Source organism: Mustelus asterias, chromosome 21 (genome assembly GCF_964213995.1).
Source record: "Mustelus asterias chromosome 21, sMusAst1.hap1.1, whole genome shotgun sequence".
Taxonomy (NCBI): Eukaryota; Metazoa; Chordata; class Chondrichthyes; order Carcharhiniformes; family Triakidae; genus Mustelus; species Mustelus asterias.
Window position 1 is genome coordinate 8,769,869 of NC_135821.1, and position 17,661 is coordinate 8,787,529.

Below are 17,661 nucleotides of genomic sequence, written 5' to 3' on the forward strand. Positions count from 1 at the left end.
GAGGTAACCCGCTTCTCTACCATACTTTTGCAGTGTATTTCAGACCGTCACCACCCTCTGGGTAAAAATGTTTTTCCTCACGTCCTCCCTAAACCACCTGCCCCTCACCTTGAACCTATGTCCCCTTGTGACTGACCCTTCAACTACCGGGAACAGCTGCTCCTTATCCATTCTTTTTCCTCGGATGGTGTTGGCTAGCACGAGGGGACATAGCTTTAAATTGAGGGGTGAGAGATATAGGACAGATGTTAGAGGTAGGTTCTTTACTCAGAGAGTAGTAAGGGCGTGGAATGCCCTGCCTGCAGCAGTGGTGGACTCGTCAACGTTGAGAGCGTTCAAGTGGTTATTGGATAAACATATGGATGATATTGGAATAGCGTAGATTAGAGGGGCTTTAGATTGGTACCACTGGTCGGCGCAACATCGAGGGCCGAAGGGCCTGTACTGCGCTGTAATGTTCTATGTTCTATTCTGTCCATGTCTTTCATAATCTTGTCCACCTCGATTGGGTCACCTCTCAGTCTTTTCTGCTCCAATGAAAACAACCCAAGCCTACCCAACCTCTCTTCATAACTTAAATGTTCCATCCCAGGCAGCATCCTGGTGAATCTCCTCTGCACGCCTTCCAGTGCAATCACATTCTTCCGATAATGTGGTGACCAGAACTGCACACAGTACTCCAGCTGTGGCCTCTCTAAAGTTCTGTACAACTCCAAAGTGACTTCCCTGCTTTTGTAACCTATGCCTCAATTGATAAACATGATGTGGAGATGCCGGCGTTGGACTGGGGTAAACACAGTAAGACGTTTAATAACACCAGGTTAAAGTCCAACAGGTTTATTTGGTAGCAAAAGCCACACAAGCTTTCGGAGCTCCAAGCCCCTCACCTGAAGAAGGGGCTTGGAGCTCCGAAAGCTTGTGTGGCTTTTGCTACCAAATAAACCTGTTGGACTTTAACCTGGTGTTGTTAAACTTCTTACTCAATTGATAAAGGCAATGTCCCATATACCTTTTTCACCAGCCTACTAACATGCCCTTCCGCCTTCAGAGATCTGTGGACAAACACGCCAAGGTCCCTTTGTTCCACAGAACTTCCAAGTGTCCTACCATTCATTAAGGAATTTCTTATCAAATTGCTCCTTCCAAAGTGTATCATCTCACACTTTTCAGGGTTAAATAACATCTGCCACTTATCTGCCCATTTGACCATTCCGTCTATATATTTTTGTAGCCCAAGACACTCCGCCTCACTGTTAACCACCCGTCCAATCTTTGTGTCACCCATAAACTTACTGATCCTACCCCCCACATAGTCATCAATGTCATTTATATTAGTGACAAATAATAGGGGGCCCAACACAGATCCCTGTGGTACGCCATCTGTCCTGATGAGTGCAAGCTTCATCAGCAAGTATCTTTTTTTCAGTAATACTCAAGTTCTGTACTAGAAAGTGATTATTTGGATACCATATTAATATGAATTCCATACAAGTGTAGAAACTTTTGCATTCTCTAACCCAGGAATTGTTGACAATTTTCACAAGAGATCAGTTAGCTTAATGGTTTTCCAGGGGAAAGCCTGATCAGGTATTGAACTTTTTCAAGCCAGTGATGGCAATTGCAAACTTTCATTTACCATAGCTGGGATTAGCTAGTTTGGTGTTGTAATTTTAAACTTAACTGACTTCATTTCATTTTGGAACTGCAAGTGAAGAGCTTACCTTGCGATTAACGGAGCAAACAATGAAGGAAGGAATTCCTCATGATTAGTTTGAATTGTTATTTGCAGTACGTATTGAACAAATTACACTGAAACACATTAAACATTCAATGCTGGCAGCACATAACTGATCACTTCATTGGCACAGACTTTGGAGCATCTTTCGCTTCTTCAATCTTCATTTAAGTTGTATCTCTACTCTGCAAGTCACCTTACGTTATTTAAGAGGTTCCTTAAAAGGAAAAACAGACTGGCTAACCCTAGGAGAGAGGCAAAATACTGCAGCTGCTGGTCAAACAGCAAATGTGATGCCACTGTTTAAAAAAGGAGGTAGACAAAAGGCAGGTAACTATAGGCCGGTTAGCTTAACTTCTGTAGTAGGGAAAATGCTTGAATCTATCATCAAGGAAGAAATAGCGAGACATCTGGATATAAATTGTCCCATTGGTAAGACGCAGCATGGGTTCATGAAGGGCAGGTCATGTTTGACTAATTTGGTGGAATTCTTTGAGAACATTACATGTGCAGTGGACAATGGGGAACCTGTGGATGTGGTGTATCTGGATTTCCAGAAGGCATTTGACAAGGTGCCGCACCAAAGACTGCTACATAAGATAAAGGTGCACAGTGTTACGGGTAATGTATTAGCATGGATAGAGGATTAGTTAACTAACAGAAAGCAAAGGGTGGGGGTAAATGGGTGTTTTTCTGGTTGGCGATCAGTGACTAGTGGTGTGCCTCAGGGATCAGCGTTGGGACCGCAATTGTTTATGATTTGGAGTTGGGAACCAAGTGTACTGTGTCAAAATTCGCAGATGACACTAAGATGGGTGGAAGAGCAATGTGTGCAGAGGACGCTGAAAGTCTGCAAAAGGATATAGATAATTTAAGTGAGTGGCCGAGGGTCTGGCAGATGGAGTACAATGTTGGTAAATGTGAGGTCATCCATTTTGGTAGGAATAACAGCAAAATGGACTATTATTTAAATGGTAAAAAAATGCAGCATGCTGCTGTGGAGGGACCTGGGTATCCTTGTGCAGGAATCTCAAGGAGTTGGTTTGCAGGTGCAGCAGGTAATTAAGAAGGCAAATGGAATTTTGTCCTTCATTGCTAGAGGGACGGAGTTTAAAAACAGCGAGATTATGTTGCAGCTGTATAGGGTGCTGATGAGGCCACACCTGGAGTACTGTGTACAGTTTTGGTCTCCTTACTTGAGAAAGGATATACTGGCACTGGAGGGGGTGCAGAGGAGATTCACTACGTTGATTCCAGAGTTGAGAGGGTTGGCTTATGAGGAGAGACTGAGTAGACTGGGGTTATACTCATTGGAATTCAGAAGAATGAGGGGAGATCTTATAGAAATATATAAGATTATGAAGGGAATAGATAAGATAGAAGCAGGGAAGTTGTTTCCACTGGCAGGTGAAACTAGAACTAGGGGGCATATCCTCAAAATAAGGGGAAGCAGATTTAGGACTGAGTTGAGGAGGAACTTCTTCACACAAAGGATTGTGAATCTGTAGAATTCTTTGCCCAGTGAAGCAGTTGAGGCTACCTCATGAATGTTTTTAAGGCAAGGATAGATAAATTTTTGAACAGTAAAGGAATTAAGGGTTATGGTGAGCGGGCGGGTAAGTGGAGCTGAGTCCACAAAAAGATCAGCCATGATGTTATTGAATGGCGGAGCAGGCTCGAGGGGCCAGATGGCCTACTCTTGCTCGTAGTTCTTATGTTCTTATGGTGTGTTGCCCCCCGGGTGCCAGGGTTAAGGATGTCTCTGAGCGGTGGCAAAACATTCTGAAGGTGAACACCAGAAATAGAAAGATAGGCCAGATGAATGTGTGGCTGACGAGCTGGTGCATGTTGCAGGGATTTAGGTTCTTGGATCATTGGGATCTCTTCTGGGGTAGCCGTGACCTGTACAAGAGGGACTGGAGGAGGTCCAATATCCTTGCAGGGAAAATTGCTAGTGCTACCCGGGAGGTAAAATAGTTTGGCAGGGATTGGGACTCTGAGCAAGAGAGGGCCAACGAGGAGTCAGGGAAAATACAGTAGCCAATGAGAGCAAGTTTAGTAGTCAGGATAGCCAGGGGCACAGTAAAGGGAGAGAAAAAACTTCTGGTTTAAACTGCGTTAATTTCAATGCACGAAGCTAAACAGTTAAGGCGGATGAGCTCAGAGCGTGCACTGGCTCTGGGGACTAGAATATTATAGCCATAACAGAAACATGGCAGCTCAATGTTTCAAGATACAGGTGCTACAGGCACGTCAGAGGTACAGGTAAGCAAGCAGCAGGAATTGCCTTTTTGATAATGGAGGACATAACAATAGTCCTTAGAGACAATATTCTTGGAGGTTCATCAAATGAGGCCATATAACGGAATCCCTATAGTGCAGAAAGAGGCCAAGTCTGCACCAAAATCAATCCAACCCAGGCTCTATCCCCGTAACCCCACATATTTACCCTGCTAATCTCCCTGATCCAAAGGGGCAATTGAGCTTCACTAGTCAACCTAACCTGCATGTTTTTGGACTGTGGGAGGAAACTGAAGCACCCGGAGGAAACCCATGCAGACATCGGAAGAACATGCAAACGTGGGTAGAACTTAGAAACAAGAAAGGGATGGTCACTCTGATGGGACTGTATGATGGAACCTCCCATTCCCCCCAATAGGTAGCGGGAACTAGAGGAGTAAATGTGAAGACAGATTGCAGATAATTGTAAGAATAATAGGGAAGTATTAGTGGGAGATTTTGATTTCCCCAGTATTGAGTAGGCCACCCAGAATGCAAAGGGCCTGGACAGAGTGGAATTTGTTAAATGTGTCCAAGAAAGTTTCCTGAATCAGTATATATCCAACATTTGGATAGTCAGCAGGGCTTTGTGCATGGGAAGTCATGTTTGATGAATCTTTTAGAGTTTTTCCATAGAGATAACCAAGAGGATGGATGAGGGTAGGGCAGTAGATGTTATCTATATGGATTTTAGCAAGGCCTTTGACAAGGTCCCACATTGCAGGCTAGTTTGGAAGGTTAGGTCACTTGGGATCCAGGGACAGCTAGCTAACTGGATTCAAAATTGTCTCTATGGTAGGACACAGTAAGAAGTTTAACAACACCAGGTTAAAGTCCAACAGGTTTATTTGGTAGCAAAAGCCACACAAGCTTTCGGAGCTCCAAGCCCCTTCTTCAGGTGAGTGGGAATTCTGTTCACAAACAGAGCATATAAAGACACAAACTCACCTGAAGAAGGGGCTTGGAGCTCCGAAAGCTTGTGTGGCTTTTGCTACCAAATAAACAAAGAACAAAGAACATTACAGCACAGGAAACAGGCCCTTCGGCCCTCCAAGCCTGTGCCGCTCCTTGGTCCAACTAGATCAATCGTTTGTATCCCTCCATTCCCAGGCTGCTCATGTGACTATCCAGGTAAGTCTGAAACGATGTCAGCGTGCCTGCCTCCACCACCCTACTTGGCAGCGCATTCCAGGCCCCCACCACCCTCTGTGTAAAAAACGTCCCTCTGATATCTGAGTTATACTTCGCCCCTCTCACCTTGAGCCCGTGACCCCTCGTGACCGTCACCTCCGACCTGGGAAAAAGCTTCCCACTGTTCACCCTATCTATACCCTTCATAATCTTGTACACCTCTATTAGATCTCCCCTCATTCTCCGTCTTTCCAAGGAGAACAACCCCAGTCTACCCAATCTCTCCTCATAGCTAAGACCCTCCATACCAGGCAACATCCTGGTAAACCTTCTCTGCACTCTCTCTAACGCCTCCACGTCCTTCTGGTAGTGCGGCGACCAGAACTGGACGCAGTACTCCAAATGTGGCCTAACCAGCGTTCTATACAGCTGCATCATCAGACTCCAGCTTTTATACTCTATACCCCGTCCTATAAAGGCAAGCATACCATATGCCTTCTTCACCACCTTCTCCACCTGTGTTGCCACCTTCAAGGATTTGTGGACTTGCACACCTAGGTCCCTCTGTGTTTCTATACTCCTGATGACTCTGCCATTTATTGTATAACTCCTCCCTACATTATTTCTTCCAAAATGAATCACTTCGCATTTATCCGGATTAAACTCCATCTGCCACCTCTCCGCCCAATTTTCCAGCCTATCTATATCCTGCTGTATTGCCCGACAATGCTCTTCGCTATCCGCAAGTCCAGCCATCTTCGTGTCATCCGCAAACTTGCTGATTACACCAGTTACACCTTCTTCCAAATCATTTATATATATCACAAATAGCAGAGGTCCCAGTACAGAGCCCTGCGGAACACCACTGGTCACAGACCTCCAGCCGGAAAAAGACCCTTCGACCACTACCCTCTGTCTCCTATGGCCAACCTAGTTCTCCACCCATCTAGCCACTTCTCCTTGTATCCCATGAGCCTTAACCTTCTTAACCAACCTGCCATGTGGGACTAACCAACCAAACCTGTTGGACTTTAACCTGGTGTTGTTAAACTTCTTACTGTGTTTACCCCAGTCCAACGCCGGCATCTCCACATCTATGGTAGGAAGCAGAGGGTGATGGTTGATAGTTGTTTCTCAGACTGGAGGCCTATGACTAGTGGTGTGCCTCAGGGGTTGGTGTTGGAACCCTTGTTATTCATTATTTATATAAATGATTTGGATGTGAATGTACAAGACATGGTTAGTAAGTTTGCGGATGATACTAAATTAGGAGGTATCACTGATAGCGAAGAAGGTTGTTGGGGAAGTGGGCCGAGGATTGGCAAATGGATTTCAATACAGATAAATGTGAGGTGTTGTATTTTGGAAAATCAAACCAGGATAGGACTTGTTCAGTGAATGGTAAGGCCCTTGGGGAGTGTTGAGGAACAAAAGGACCAAGGAATACAAGTACATAGTTTATTGAAAGTGGCATCACAGGTAGACAAGGTGATAAAGAAGGCGTTTGGCACATTGGCCTTCATCATCAGAGCTTTGAGTATAGGAGTTGGGACATTATGTTACAGTTGTATTCGTCATTGGTGAGGCTGCACTGTATTGTGTACAGTTTCGGTCACCCCGTTATAGGAAAGACATTGATAAACTGGAAAAAGTGCAAAGAAGATTTATGAGGATGTTGCTAGGACCAGTGGACTCAAGTTAGAAGGAGAGGTTTGCCAGGCTAAGACTTTATTCCTTGAAATGTAGGAGAATGAGGCGTGACCTTATTAAGGTGTATAAAATTATGAGGGGCATCGATAGGGCGAACACACAGTCTTTTTCCCAGGGTAGGGGAATTGAAAATTAGAGGGCATAGGTTTAAGGTGAGAGGGGAAAGATTTAAAAAGGGACCTGAGGGTGGTGCGTATATGGAATGAGTTGCCGGCGAAAGTGGTTGAGACAAGTAGAAAAGCAACATTTAAAAAGCATTTGGATAAGTACATAGATGGGAAAGGATTAGAGGGATATGGGCCAAATATGGGCAATTGGGACTAGCTGGGAGGGCACCATGGTTGGCATGGACCAGATGGGCCAAAGGGCCTGTTTCTGTGCTGTATTGCTTTGACTCTATGTCCCCTCTAATCTTTTTGCCATTTAGCTTGAATCCATGACCCCTGGTTTTTGAACTCTCTGCCAAGAGAAACAGGTTCCTCCTGTCTACTCTCTCTCTCTCTCTACCCCTCACAATTTTGTATACCTCAATCATGTCACCCCTCAGCCTTCTTTGTTCCAAGGAAAACAACCACAACCTCTCCAATCTCTCTCGGAGTTGCAATTCTCCAGCCGTAGCAACATTCTAGTAAATCTTCTGTCCAGAGCAATTACGTCCTTTCTGCAATGTGGTGACCAGAACTACACACAACACTCCAGTTGTAGTATCACTAGTATCTTATACAGTTTCATCATTATATCCCTACTTTTGTATTCTATACCTCTGCCAATGAAGGAGAGCATTCCATATGTCTTCTTTACAACCTTATCTTCCTGCACTGCTACCTTCAGGGACCTGTGCACTTGTACACCAAGATCTCTCACTTCATCTACCTCTCTCAGTATATTCTCATTTATTATGTATTTCCTTCTACTGTTTGACCTCCCTAAATGCATTACCTCACACTTATCAGAGTTGAACTTCATCTGCCATTTTGCTGCCTACTCCACCAACCCATCTATGTCATTTTGGAGCTTACAGTTATTCTCTACACCAGTGGTTCCCAAACTTGTTTCACTGGGCCGCACTTTCGGAATAAAAATTTGCTCGCGCCACACCAAATTTTTTATTGATAAGAAAACAAAAAAAACCAACTCCTAGCACTGCTTGATTCATAACATAGAACACAACTACTTTATAATATCATGGGACATCCAGAAAGTATAAAACAATGCAGCTACATAAAAACATGATTCATTCCCAAAATATACTTATAGATGAGCCACTTACATATGTAACCTTAAGTAAGTATACAAACTCAATGAGAGGTGTGAGCTTGTTTTTGTCGGGTAATCTCATTTATATTAGGTCTAATTTGAGACAGACAAACTCTCATCTCCTCATCAACACAAAGAAGCCTTTCTCTTTTCTGGTCTTTGATATTTGTCAGAGCTGAAAATCCCTGTTCACAACAATATGTCATGGAGAACTGTAGAAGAATAGCTAATGCTCTTGAAGAGATGCGTGGATACTGTTTCTGGTTGTATACCCAAAAAGAGTCCAGTGGCATACTCCCCTGTTTCATTTTCAAGGTGCGATCATTCGAAATGCAGGCCATTTCCTCCTCCTCATCCAATGTCAGACCTGAACAGCTGGAATTCGCAAAGGGGTCTCTAACCCAGTCGAATTTTTCTGTAGACAACGGTGGGAAGTAATGATCAATCTTTTCTACCAGTGTTGCAAGATGTTCCTGTATGAGGCCGTACAATTCATTGCTCGTTTTAAAACTTTTTACCAGTGGGAACATTGAGGTTATGTTGCATCGCTCTCCCGAGCCAGAGCTGAAGCTTTTTTTTGAATGCAGTTAGTTTGTCTGTAGTTGTGAGGATATTGTCATCGCAGCCTTGCATACTGGCATTGAGCACATTCAACCGGGAAAAGATATTGGCCAAATATGCCAGCTTTGCATACCAGTCATTGTCATCCAGTTGGTGGTACAATGGGTTCCCTTCTTGTTCCAAAAATTCTCTTAATTCGTTCTTCAGTTCCAACACCCGATTTAAAACTTTTCCGCGGGACATCCAGCAAACGTCCGAGTGCAGAATTAGGCATTGATGTTTTGATTCCATGTCTTTGCAGAGTTGAGCAAATAACCACGCCTTTAGTGGTTTTGCTTTGATGAAGTTCACAATGCGCACAGTCTGATCTCGAACCAACTTCAAATCAGCTACAAGGGTCTTGGTGATTAATGCCTCTCTCTGTGTAAAAAACAGTGAGTTGATATTACATCTGGATTTTCTGTTTGATGAGTGCCGCCAAGCCTCTCACATTCCCTATCATACATGGCGCTCCATCCGTACAAATTCCAATACAAGAATCTCATGAAATCTCAACTTTTTCCAAATACTCAGACAAAGTTTGTAAAATATCTTGTCCTCTGGTATGTTTTTCAAGTTCCTTGCAAAATAGAAACTGTGTGTTTATTTCGTCATTGTGAATGAATCTGATATAGGCAAGCAACTGTGCTTTTCCATTAATGTCGGTCGATTCATCAATTTGAATGGCAAATTTAGAATTCTTCATACTTTCGGAAACACACTTCTCAATATTAGCTGACATATCAACTATTCTTCTGCGAATTGTATTATCAGACAAAGGAATTTCCATAACTTCTCGCTCAGCATCATCACCAAACAAAGTTTTCACAATCAAGCTGCAGGCTGAATCAATTTTTCAGCTATTGTATGTGGTTTTGTCTGTTGAGCAATCAATTCAGCCACTTGGTAAGATACAATCTGCATCTTATCTGAGACTGTCATTCGTTTTTCGAAATATGATCGTTGGCATTTCTGCTGTTCCAAAAGCCTTTCAAAATATTGAACATCCTTGTTTGCCAGATTTCCATGTTTTGACAACAGATGTCTTTTCATCTTGCTTAGGACCATATTGGAATTGGAAAGCTTCTCACCACAGATCAAACACATAGGCCGAGGTATGTTTTCATCTCCAGTCCATGTGAAACCGAGACTCAGATAGCTATCCATATATTGTCGACAAACTTTCTTTTTTGGAGGTTTGCTTGGGCCTGCTACTGGTGTAGAATTAAATGGCTCTTCTTCAGCACTCTGTTCGAATGGCGATTCTGGATCACAACATGGACTCGGATCGTCCTCAGCATCACTTGATGCTCTTGCTCTCACTTTGGAAAAATATCTATCCATGTTTAAATGTTTCTTTGATTGTCCTTGAATCTTCCCGCCACACTTGCCATCCTCTCTCGCTGCACCAGTGTGGCGTGCCGCACCCTTTGGAACCATTGCTCTATACCATCCACTACACAGCCAATTTTTGTGTCGTCTGCAAATTTCCCAATCATGCCCCCCAAGTTCAAATCTAAATTGTTAATATATAAAACAAACAGCAGCAATCCCAACACTGAACTCTATGGAACATCACTTGAAAGAGCTTTCCATACGCAAGGATAGCCATCGACCATTCCCTTTATTTCCTGTTACTAAGTCAACTTTGGATGCAATTCACTACATTACCTTGAATTCCACGGACTTTTACTTTTCTGACCAGTCTGCTATGTGGGACCATGTCAAATGGCTTACTAAAATCCATGTAGACAACATCCACTGCACTACCCTCATCAATCCTCCTTGTCACTTCCTCAAAGAATTCAATCAAATTTGTAATGCATAACTGTCCCTTAATAAAGACATGCTGACTAGTCCATGTCTTTCTAAGAGATAGATTATCTGATTTCTCAGGATTGATTCAAACAATTTGCCCACCACTGAAATAAGACTAACTGGTCTATAACTGTTTGGCAATTCTCTCGTACCCTTTTCAAACAATGGAACCATATTTGCATTCCTCCAGTACCTCAACTTTGTGCAGTGAAGATTAGAAAATAATCCTCAGAGCATCTGCTATTTCCTCCCTGGCCTCTTTCAACATCCTAGGGAACAATCCATCCACCCCCGGTGACTTTTCCACTGTCAAGGATTCCAAGTCCTCTTGCATTTTCTTTCTCTTTAATCCAATATTGCACATGGAACAGAAGGAAATTATTTATCTGCATCTGTGCCAATCTTTGCTACAACAATCCAAAATGAACTGTGATACCCTGATCTCTTTTCATACCCCTTTATCTTCCTTCACTTCAAATATTTATCTCTATTTCCCTTCAAAATACAATAGTCTTTTCCTCAATCATCCCCTGTGGTAAAGCATTCCCAACAAAGCCACAAATAAGCCCATTTTCTCTCAGGCTCCCCCCAAGTTTTAATGGCTATTTTACACTAATGATCCTACACCACTGATTCCCCCAACCATAGGAAATCCTTTTCTATTCACTACAAAATAATTTTAAAGATCTTTATCACATCCTCTCTCAGCTTTCTCTGGTCGAGTGTCAATAGGTCCAGTATTGCAAATCTCTTCTCATAATTCTAGTTTCCAAATCTAATATCATCCTGTTGAATCCTATCCGCGGCTTTAACGATCGTTTGATAATGAGATATCTAAAACTAAACCACACACGGTCTCAAACTGAGGCCAAATTAACATTTTTAACAAATTTATTACTGCTCCCTTACTCAACAATTTTGTAGTTGATAGGTTCCTTTTCACATGTAGAAGGAGTTAATAAAGATATTGTTAGATATATGCATTACCACTCATTTCTTTATAATGGTTATCAATCAATGCAGTACTATCAGACTGTTGAATACATTTCTTGATTTGTGTTGGTTTAATACAGATCAACCTGAAACAAACTAAATATGGTATCATATATTGAATACAAAATATTCATAGGCAAATACCAATAGATTGGTTTCTGAAATCAGGATTTTACATTTAACTATCCCAAATTTGGTGGAAGTTCAATTTTAATGCAAGTTTAAGCCAGTTTGTACAACATAAATTATTCCTTCAACATAGACCAATTCTTTTTCAACTGCAACAATATGGACACATCCTTAGTCAGCATTCTCATTAGTAAAAATGTGACTGGCATTAGTTTCAATAAACTACAAGGTGTGATTTGTCTGACATGGTTCAGGCTACCTGCTTACCGAGGGATCAGGACCAGGCTGTATCATTTGTTCTGTGATCAGAGCCAGGTTGTACCAATTGCCCTTTGATAAGAAATGTGCATGTGGTGCTGCAGATTGCTCAGTTTATACAGCAGTGTAACCATGCCGAGGTCTCAGGAGCCCTTGTTATCTGAGATCAACCATCACCACTTTTCTAATTCTGTACTGGTCCTTGCTAAGGAGTGAAGGCTGGTAGTAGCTCCTTCTGGTCTTGTAGTCACATAATTAAATAAATGTAAGGCACTATTCAGGTCCTAATGGCCCGTTTTGCTGTGAAGCCATAAACAGTTTTATAGTACATCCTCACTGCACTATGTTGCTGACAGACACATTTAAACGGTATCGTCTGATCTCACCTGAAACTAAAAAATTCTGTTACTATGTTTCTCAGAAAAGTTCAATGTTTTGTCAGTAAATTCGTCAAGTGTTAAAATGTCTTGATACAAAGGGCCATTGTATTATAAAATATTAGATCTACAACAAAGCCACTGATCTTGGTGCCTTTCTCCATGTTTTTCTATATTACAGGATATACTTTTTGTTCCATTTAACATTGAGGAAATCAGAGGCAGTGAAGAATTCTATTAATGATTCAGGACTATAAACGTTGTTGGAAGAACTACCATATTATAACTTTTTAATGCTTTAATTAAGTACAATGGCTGTAATAGTCGTTAAAAACAAATTCTAGTATCACATTGTGCATGTCCAGGAACTAACTGGCCATATGATCCGTCATAACAGCCTCTGAAGAAAAGGAAATGGAAAGAAGCAAGGAACACTATACTTAACTAAAGGACTCAATCCTGTGGCATTGACAAACCATTCAAGTTACAATGTCACTTTCAAATCCCAATTTTTTTAGATATCAATACTTATGTGAACTTTGAATTCCCAAGTGTTTCAGTGATGAAATATACTTAGCTGCACAGATCAAAAGTTCTAGGTTGCATCCACAATGTTGATAGAATTAATAATGGTTGGATTTACAATTGGTCCTTGGTGTCCCAACTTGAGGAGGGAAATTAGCTAGAGTATTTCCTCAAAGCACTTCATTACCAACAAAGGTCCGTTCATAATGTGGCCAAATTGAACGTCTCATTGAATGGTGAAACAGACTTGAAGGGCCGAATGGCCTACTTCAGCTCCTACATCTTGTAATCAAACAGGTTGAGTATCAACATACAATTCTCAAACAATGACGAGAACAGGAATGAGATAGAGAATCTGGTGAACTAGTGCGACAACAATAATCTCTCCCTCAATGTCAACAAAACAAAGGATATTGTCATCGACTTCAGGAAGCGTAAAGGAGAACATGCCCCAGTCTACATCAATGGGTACAAAGTAGAAATAGTCGAGGGCTTCAAGTTTTTAGGTGTCCAGATCACCAACAACCTGTCCTGGTCCCCGACACTATAGTTAAGAAAGCCCACCAATGCCTCTATTTTCTTAGAACACTAAGGAAATTTGGCATGTTAGCTACGACTCTCACCAACTTTTACAGATGCACCATAGAAAGCATTCTTTCTGGTTGTAATACAGCTTGGTATGGCCCCTGCTCTGCCCAAGACCACAAGAAACTAGGAAAAGTCATGAACGTAGCCCAATCCATCACACAAACCAGCCTCCCATCCATTGACTCTGTCTACACTTCTCGCTGCCTCGGAAAAGCAGTCAGCAAAATCAAGGACTCCATGCACCCCGGACACTCTCTCTTCCACCTTCTTCCATTGGGAAAAAGATACAAAAGTCTGAGGTCACATAACAATCGACTCAAGAACAGCTTCTTCCCTGCTGCCATCAGACTTTTGAAAGGACCTACCTTGCATTAAGTTGATCTTTGTCTACACCCTAGCTACGACTGTAACACTACATTCTGCACTCTCCTTTCCTTCTCTATGAATGGTATTTTTTGTCTGTATAGCACGCAAGAGACAATACTTTCCACTGTATACTAATACATGTGACAATAATAAATCAAATCAAATTCTTTCCAACATACACCAATGACAGGCTGTAAGATAGGAGATTCCTGGTCAGCTATATGGTGGACGACATTGGTGCCTCTATCATCACTAGTCATAGCTCCATGGTCTCTAATGTGACGTAAAAGTACACGAGTGACCTGTGACACACAATACCACCATCCAGGGTTTCTAACCTATGTTTAGTTGGCACTCTCCACCTCAGCTGATGCTCCCAACAGTCAGATCAAACATTGCCTGAACTTATAAATGAAGAATCATCGCTTCTAGTAAGTGCGGAGGGTGACTGCTGCTCGTAGAGTTATAGCTCAGAGTCAGTGCCTTGGGGACAGGCAATATATTTAAATAACTCTACGGAAGATCCGACCACAGCTTCTAACTCTCTGGGTTTTGACTAAAATCTGCAAACCTCCGGTCTGTTTTTCAGTTCCTGCTCTATTAAAAATAAGCACTGCCTACCCTTATCAGTCTCCAACCTACATCTACTATCTCTTCCCCCGACCCTCACTCACCCTCAGCAGCCCCGCTCCCGATGCTGCTGTCGCCGCCATGACACTGGAAGGCAAGTGAGGCGGCTGCAGCGAGCGCTGCACAAAAGCTTCCCCCTCTGCGGCCAGCCTGAGTAATACAGCAGCCGGCCCAGCAAGCTCAAGGCACAGTCAGAGGCAAGTATCAATAACTTCAACGACAGCATGGATTTGATGGGCCGAATAGCCTATAATGCCATTGCGATATGGGGAAATATAAATTATAGTCGGACGAATGGAAAAGTAAAGCATTTCTAACGGCGAGACACTAGTAAGTGCCTGTATGGGGGCAGGAATGGGATTTGCGACTTTTTATACACAACTACAAAGTTAACATGGAGGTGAAGCAGGCAATTTAAAAAAAAACAAATAATATGTTAGCCTTTGTTGCAAGTAAATTATCTCAGCTCTGGAACACTGCTACAGGAGTTCCTCAGGGTAGTGTCCTGGGCCCAACCATCTTCAGCTGCTTCATCAATGTCCTTTCTTCTATTATAAGGTCAGAGGTGGGGATATACGCTGATGACTGCACAACGTTTACCATTTGTTACTCCTCAGTATATAACCCCTCAGACACTGAAGCGGTTCATGTCCAAATGCAGCAAGACCTGGACAATATCCAGACTTGGGCTGACAAGTGGCAAATAACATTCGAGTCACACAAGTGCCAGGAAATGACCATCTCCAACAAGAGAGGATCCAACCATATCACCCCTTGCTATTCAACGGCAATATCATCACTGAATCCCCCACAATCGACATTTTGGGGGTTACCATTGACCGAAACTGAACTGGACTAGCTATATAAATGCTGTGGCTACCAGAACAGGTCAAAGGCTAGGAATCCTGTGGTGAATAACTCACCTCCTGACTCCCCAAAGCCTGTCCATCATCTTCAATGCACAAGTCAGGAGTGTGATAGAATGCCCTCCACATGCCTGGATGAGTGCAGCTCCAACACTCATGAAGCTCAGCACCATCCAGGACAAAACAGCCTGCTTGATTGCTACCCTTTTCACAAACATTCAATCTCTCCACCACCGACAAACAGTGGCAGCCATGTGTACCATCTACCAGATGCACTGCAGGAATGCACCAAGGTTCTTAAGGCAGCACCTTCCAAACTCACGACTACTACCATCTAGGACAAGAGCAGCAGATACCTGATAACACCACCACCTTGGAGGTTTCCCGCCAAGTCACTCACCATCCTGACTTGGAAATATATTGATGTGCAGATGCCGGCGTTGGACTGGGGTAAACACAGTAAGAAGTCTCACAACGCCAGGTTAAAGTCCAACAGGTTTATTTGGTAGCAAAAGCCACTAGCTTTCGGAGTGCTGCTCCTTCGTCAGGTAAGTGGGAGTTCTGTTCACAAACAGGGCATATAAAGTCACAAACTCAATTTACAAAATAATGGTTGGAATGCGAGTCTTTACAGGTAATCAAGTCTTAAAGGTACAGACAATGTGAGTGGAGAGAGGGTTAAGCACAGGTTAAAGAGATGTGTATTGTCTCCAGCCATTTGGTGAGCACTGAGGCCTCACAGTGCCAGGGATCCGGGTTCAATGCTGGCTTCGGGTCACTGTCTGTGTGGAGTTTGTACATTCTCCTCGTGTCTGCGTGGGTTTCCTCTGGGTGCTCCAGTTTCTTCCCACAGTCCAAAGATATACGGATTAGGTTGATTGGCTATGCTAAATTGCCCCATAATATCAGGGGGACACCCATGTCAGACTCCTATTTATTGACTGCAGCTCAGGCTTTAACACCATTATTTCTACGAAATTCATCTCCAAACTCCGTGGCCTGGGCTCAGCTCCTTCCTCTGTCACTGGCTCCTGAACTTCCTAATCCACAGATCTCAATCAGTAAGGATAGGCAACAACACCTCCTCCACAATCATCCTCAACACTGGTGCCCCACATTCCGTGCCCTCAGCCCCTTACTATACTCCTTATACAAAGAACAAAGAACAATACAGCACAGGAACAGGCCCTTCGGCCCTCCAAGCCCGCGCCGCTCCCCGGTCCAGGATTGAATCCTGAATCCAGGATCCCCGCCCAATTTTCCAGCCTATCTACATACCAATATCCTATCCACCGAGCTGTCCCTCACAGCTACGATGCTTTGTTCATCACAACCTATGACTGTGTGGCCAAATACCCGTCCAAATCGATTTTCAAGTTTGCTGATGACACCACTGTAATTGGTTGGATCTCAAACAATTTCGAGACAGAGTACAGGAAAGAGATAGGAAATCTGGTGAACTGGTGCGATGACAATCACTTCCTCGATGTCAACAAAATGAAGGAGATAGTCATCGATTTCAGGAAGCGTCGTGGAGGACACGGTCCTGTCTACATCAATGGGGATGAAGTAGAAATGGTCGAAAGTTTTGAGTTTTTAGGTCTCTAGATCACCAACGTGCGTGCCAACTATAGTATCGGCATGCAGGGAACAGGAGAAAAAGTAGAGGCGTCGGTGGGTTTCTTAACTATAGTGCCGGCATGCAGGGGCTAGGAGAGAAAGTAAAGAAAGCCCAGCAACGCCTCTACTTTCTCAGAAAACTAAGGAAATTTGGCATGTCCGCTACGACTCTCACCAACTTTTACAGATGCACCAGAGAAAGCATTCTTTCTGGTTGTATCACAACTTGGTATGGCTCCTGCTCTGTCCAAGACTGCAAGAAATTACAAGGGGTCGTGAATGAAGCCAGTCCATCACGCAAACCAGCCTCCCACCCATTGGCATTGTCTACACTTCCCACTGCCTCTGAAAAGCAGCCAGCATAATTAATGACCCCAGACATACTCTCTTCCACTTTCTTCCATCGGGAAAAAGATACAAAAGTCTGAGGTCATGTACCAACCGACTCAAGCTTCTTCTCTGCTGCCATCAGACTTTTGAATGGGCCTACATTTCATTAAGTTGATCTTTCTCTACACGCTAGCTATGACTGTAACACTACATTCTGCATTCTCTCCTTTCCTTCTCTATGAATGGTATGCTTTGTCTGTATAGTGTGCAAGAAACAATACTTTTCACTGTATACTAATACATATGACAAAAATAAATCAAATCAAATAGTCCCATCATAGTCAGGTCTCTATTATCACCACAGTATCATATCCCCATGTGTCTATATGTGCCTGCAGCTCACTAATCTTATTTAAGTTTATTTATCAGTGTCACAAGTAGGCTTACA

General features: G+C 42.9%; 1 protein-coding gene across 1 annotated transcript in view; it reads right to left on the reverse strand.

Moving 5' to 3' along the window:
- bcat2 (branched chain amino-acid transaminase 2, mitochondrial) overlaps nucleotides 1-14,559 on the reverse strand; it is a 53,666-nt gene extending 39,107 nt beyond the window's left edge. The window contains exon 1 of the mRNA XM_078237475.1: nucleotides 14,442-14,559. Within this exon, the coding sequence (XP_078093601.1) occupies nucleotides 14,442-14,480 (39 nt within the window). The 5' untranslated portion in view covers nucleotides 14,481-14,559. The remainder of the gene's footprint in view (nucleotides 1-14,441) is intronic.
- Nucleotides 14,560-17,661: the final 3,102 nt, after the last annotated feature.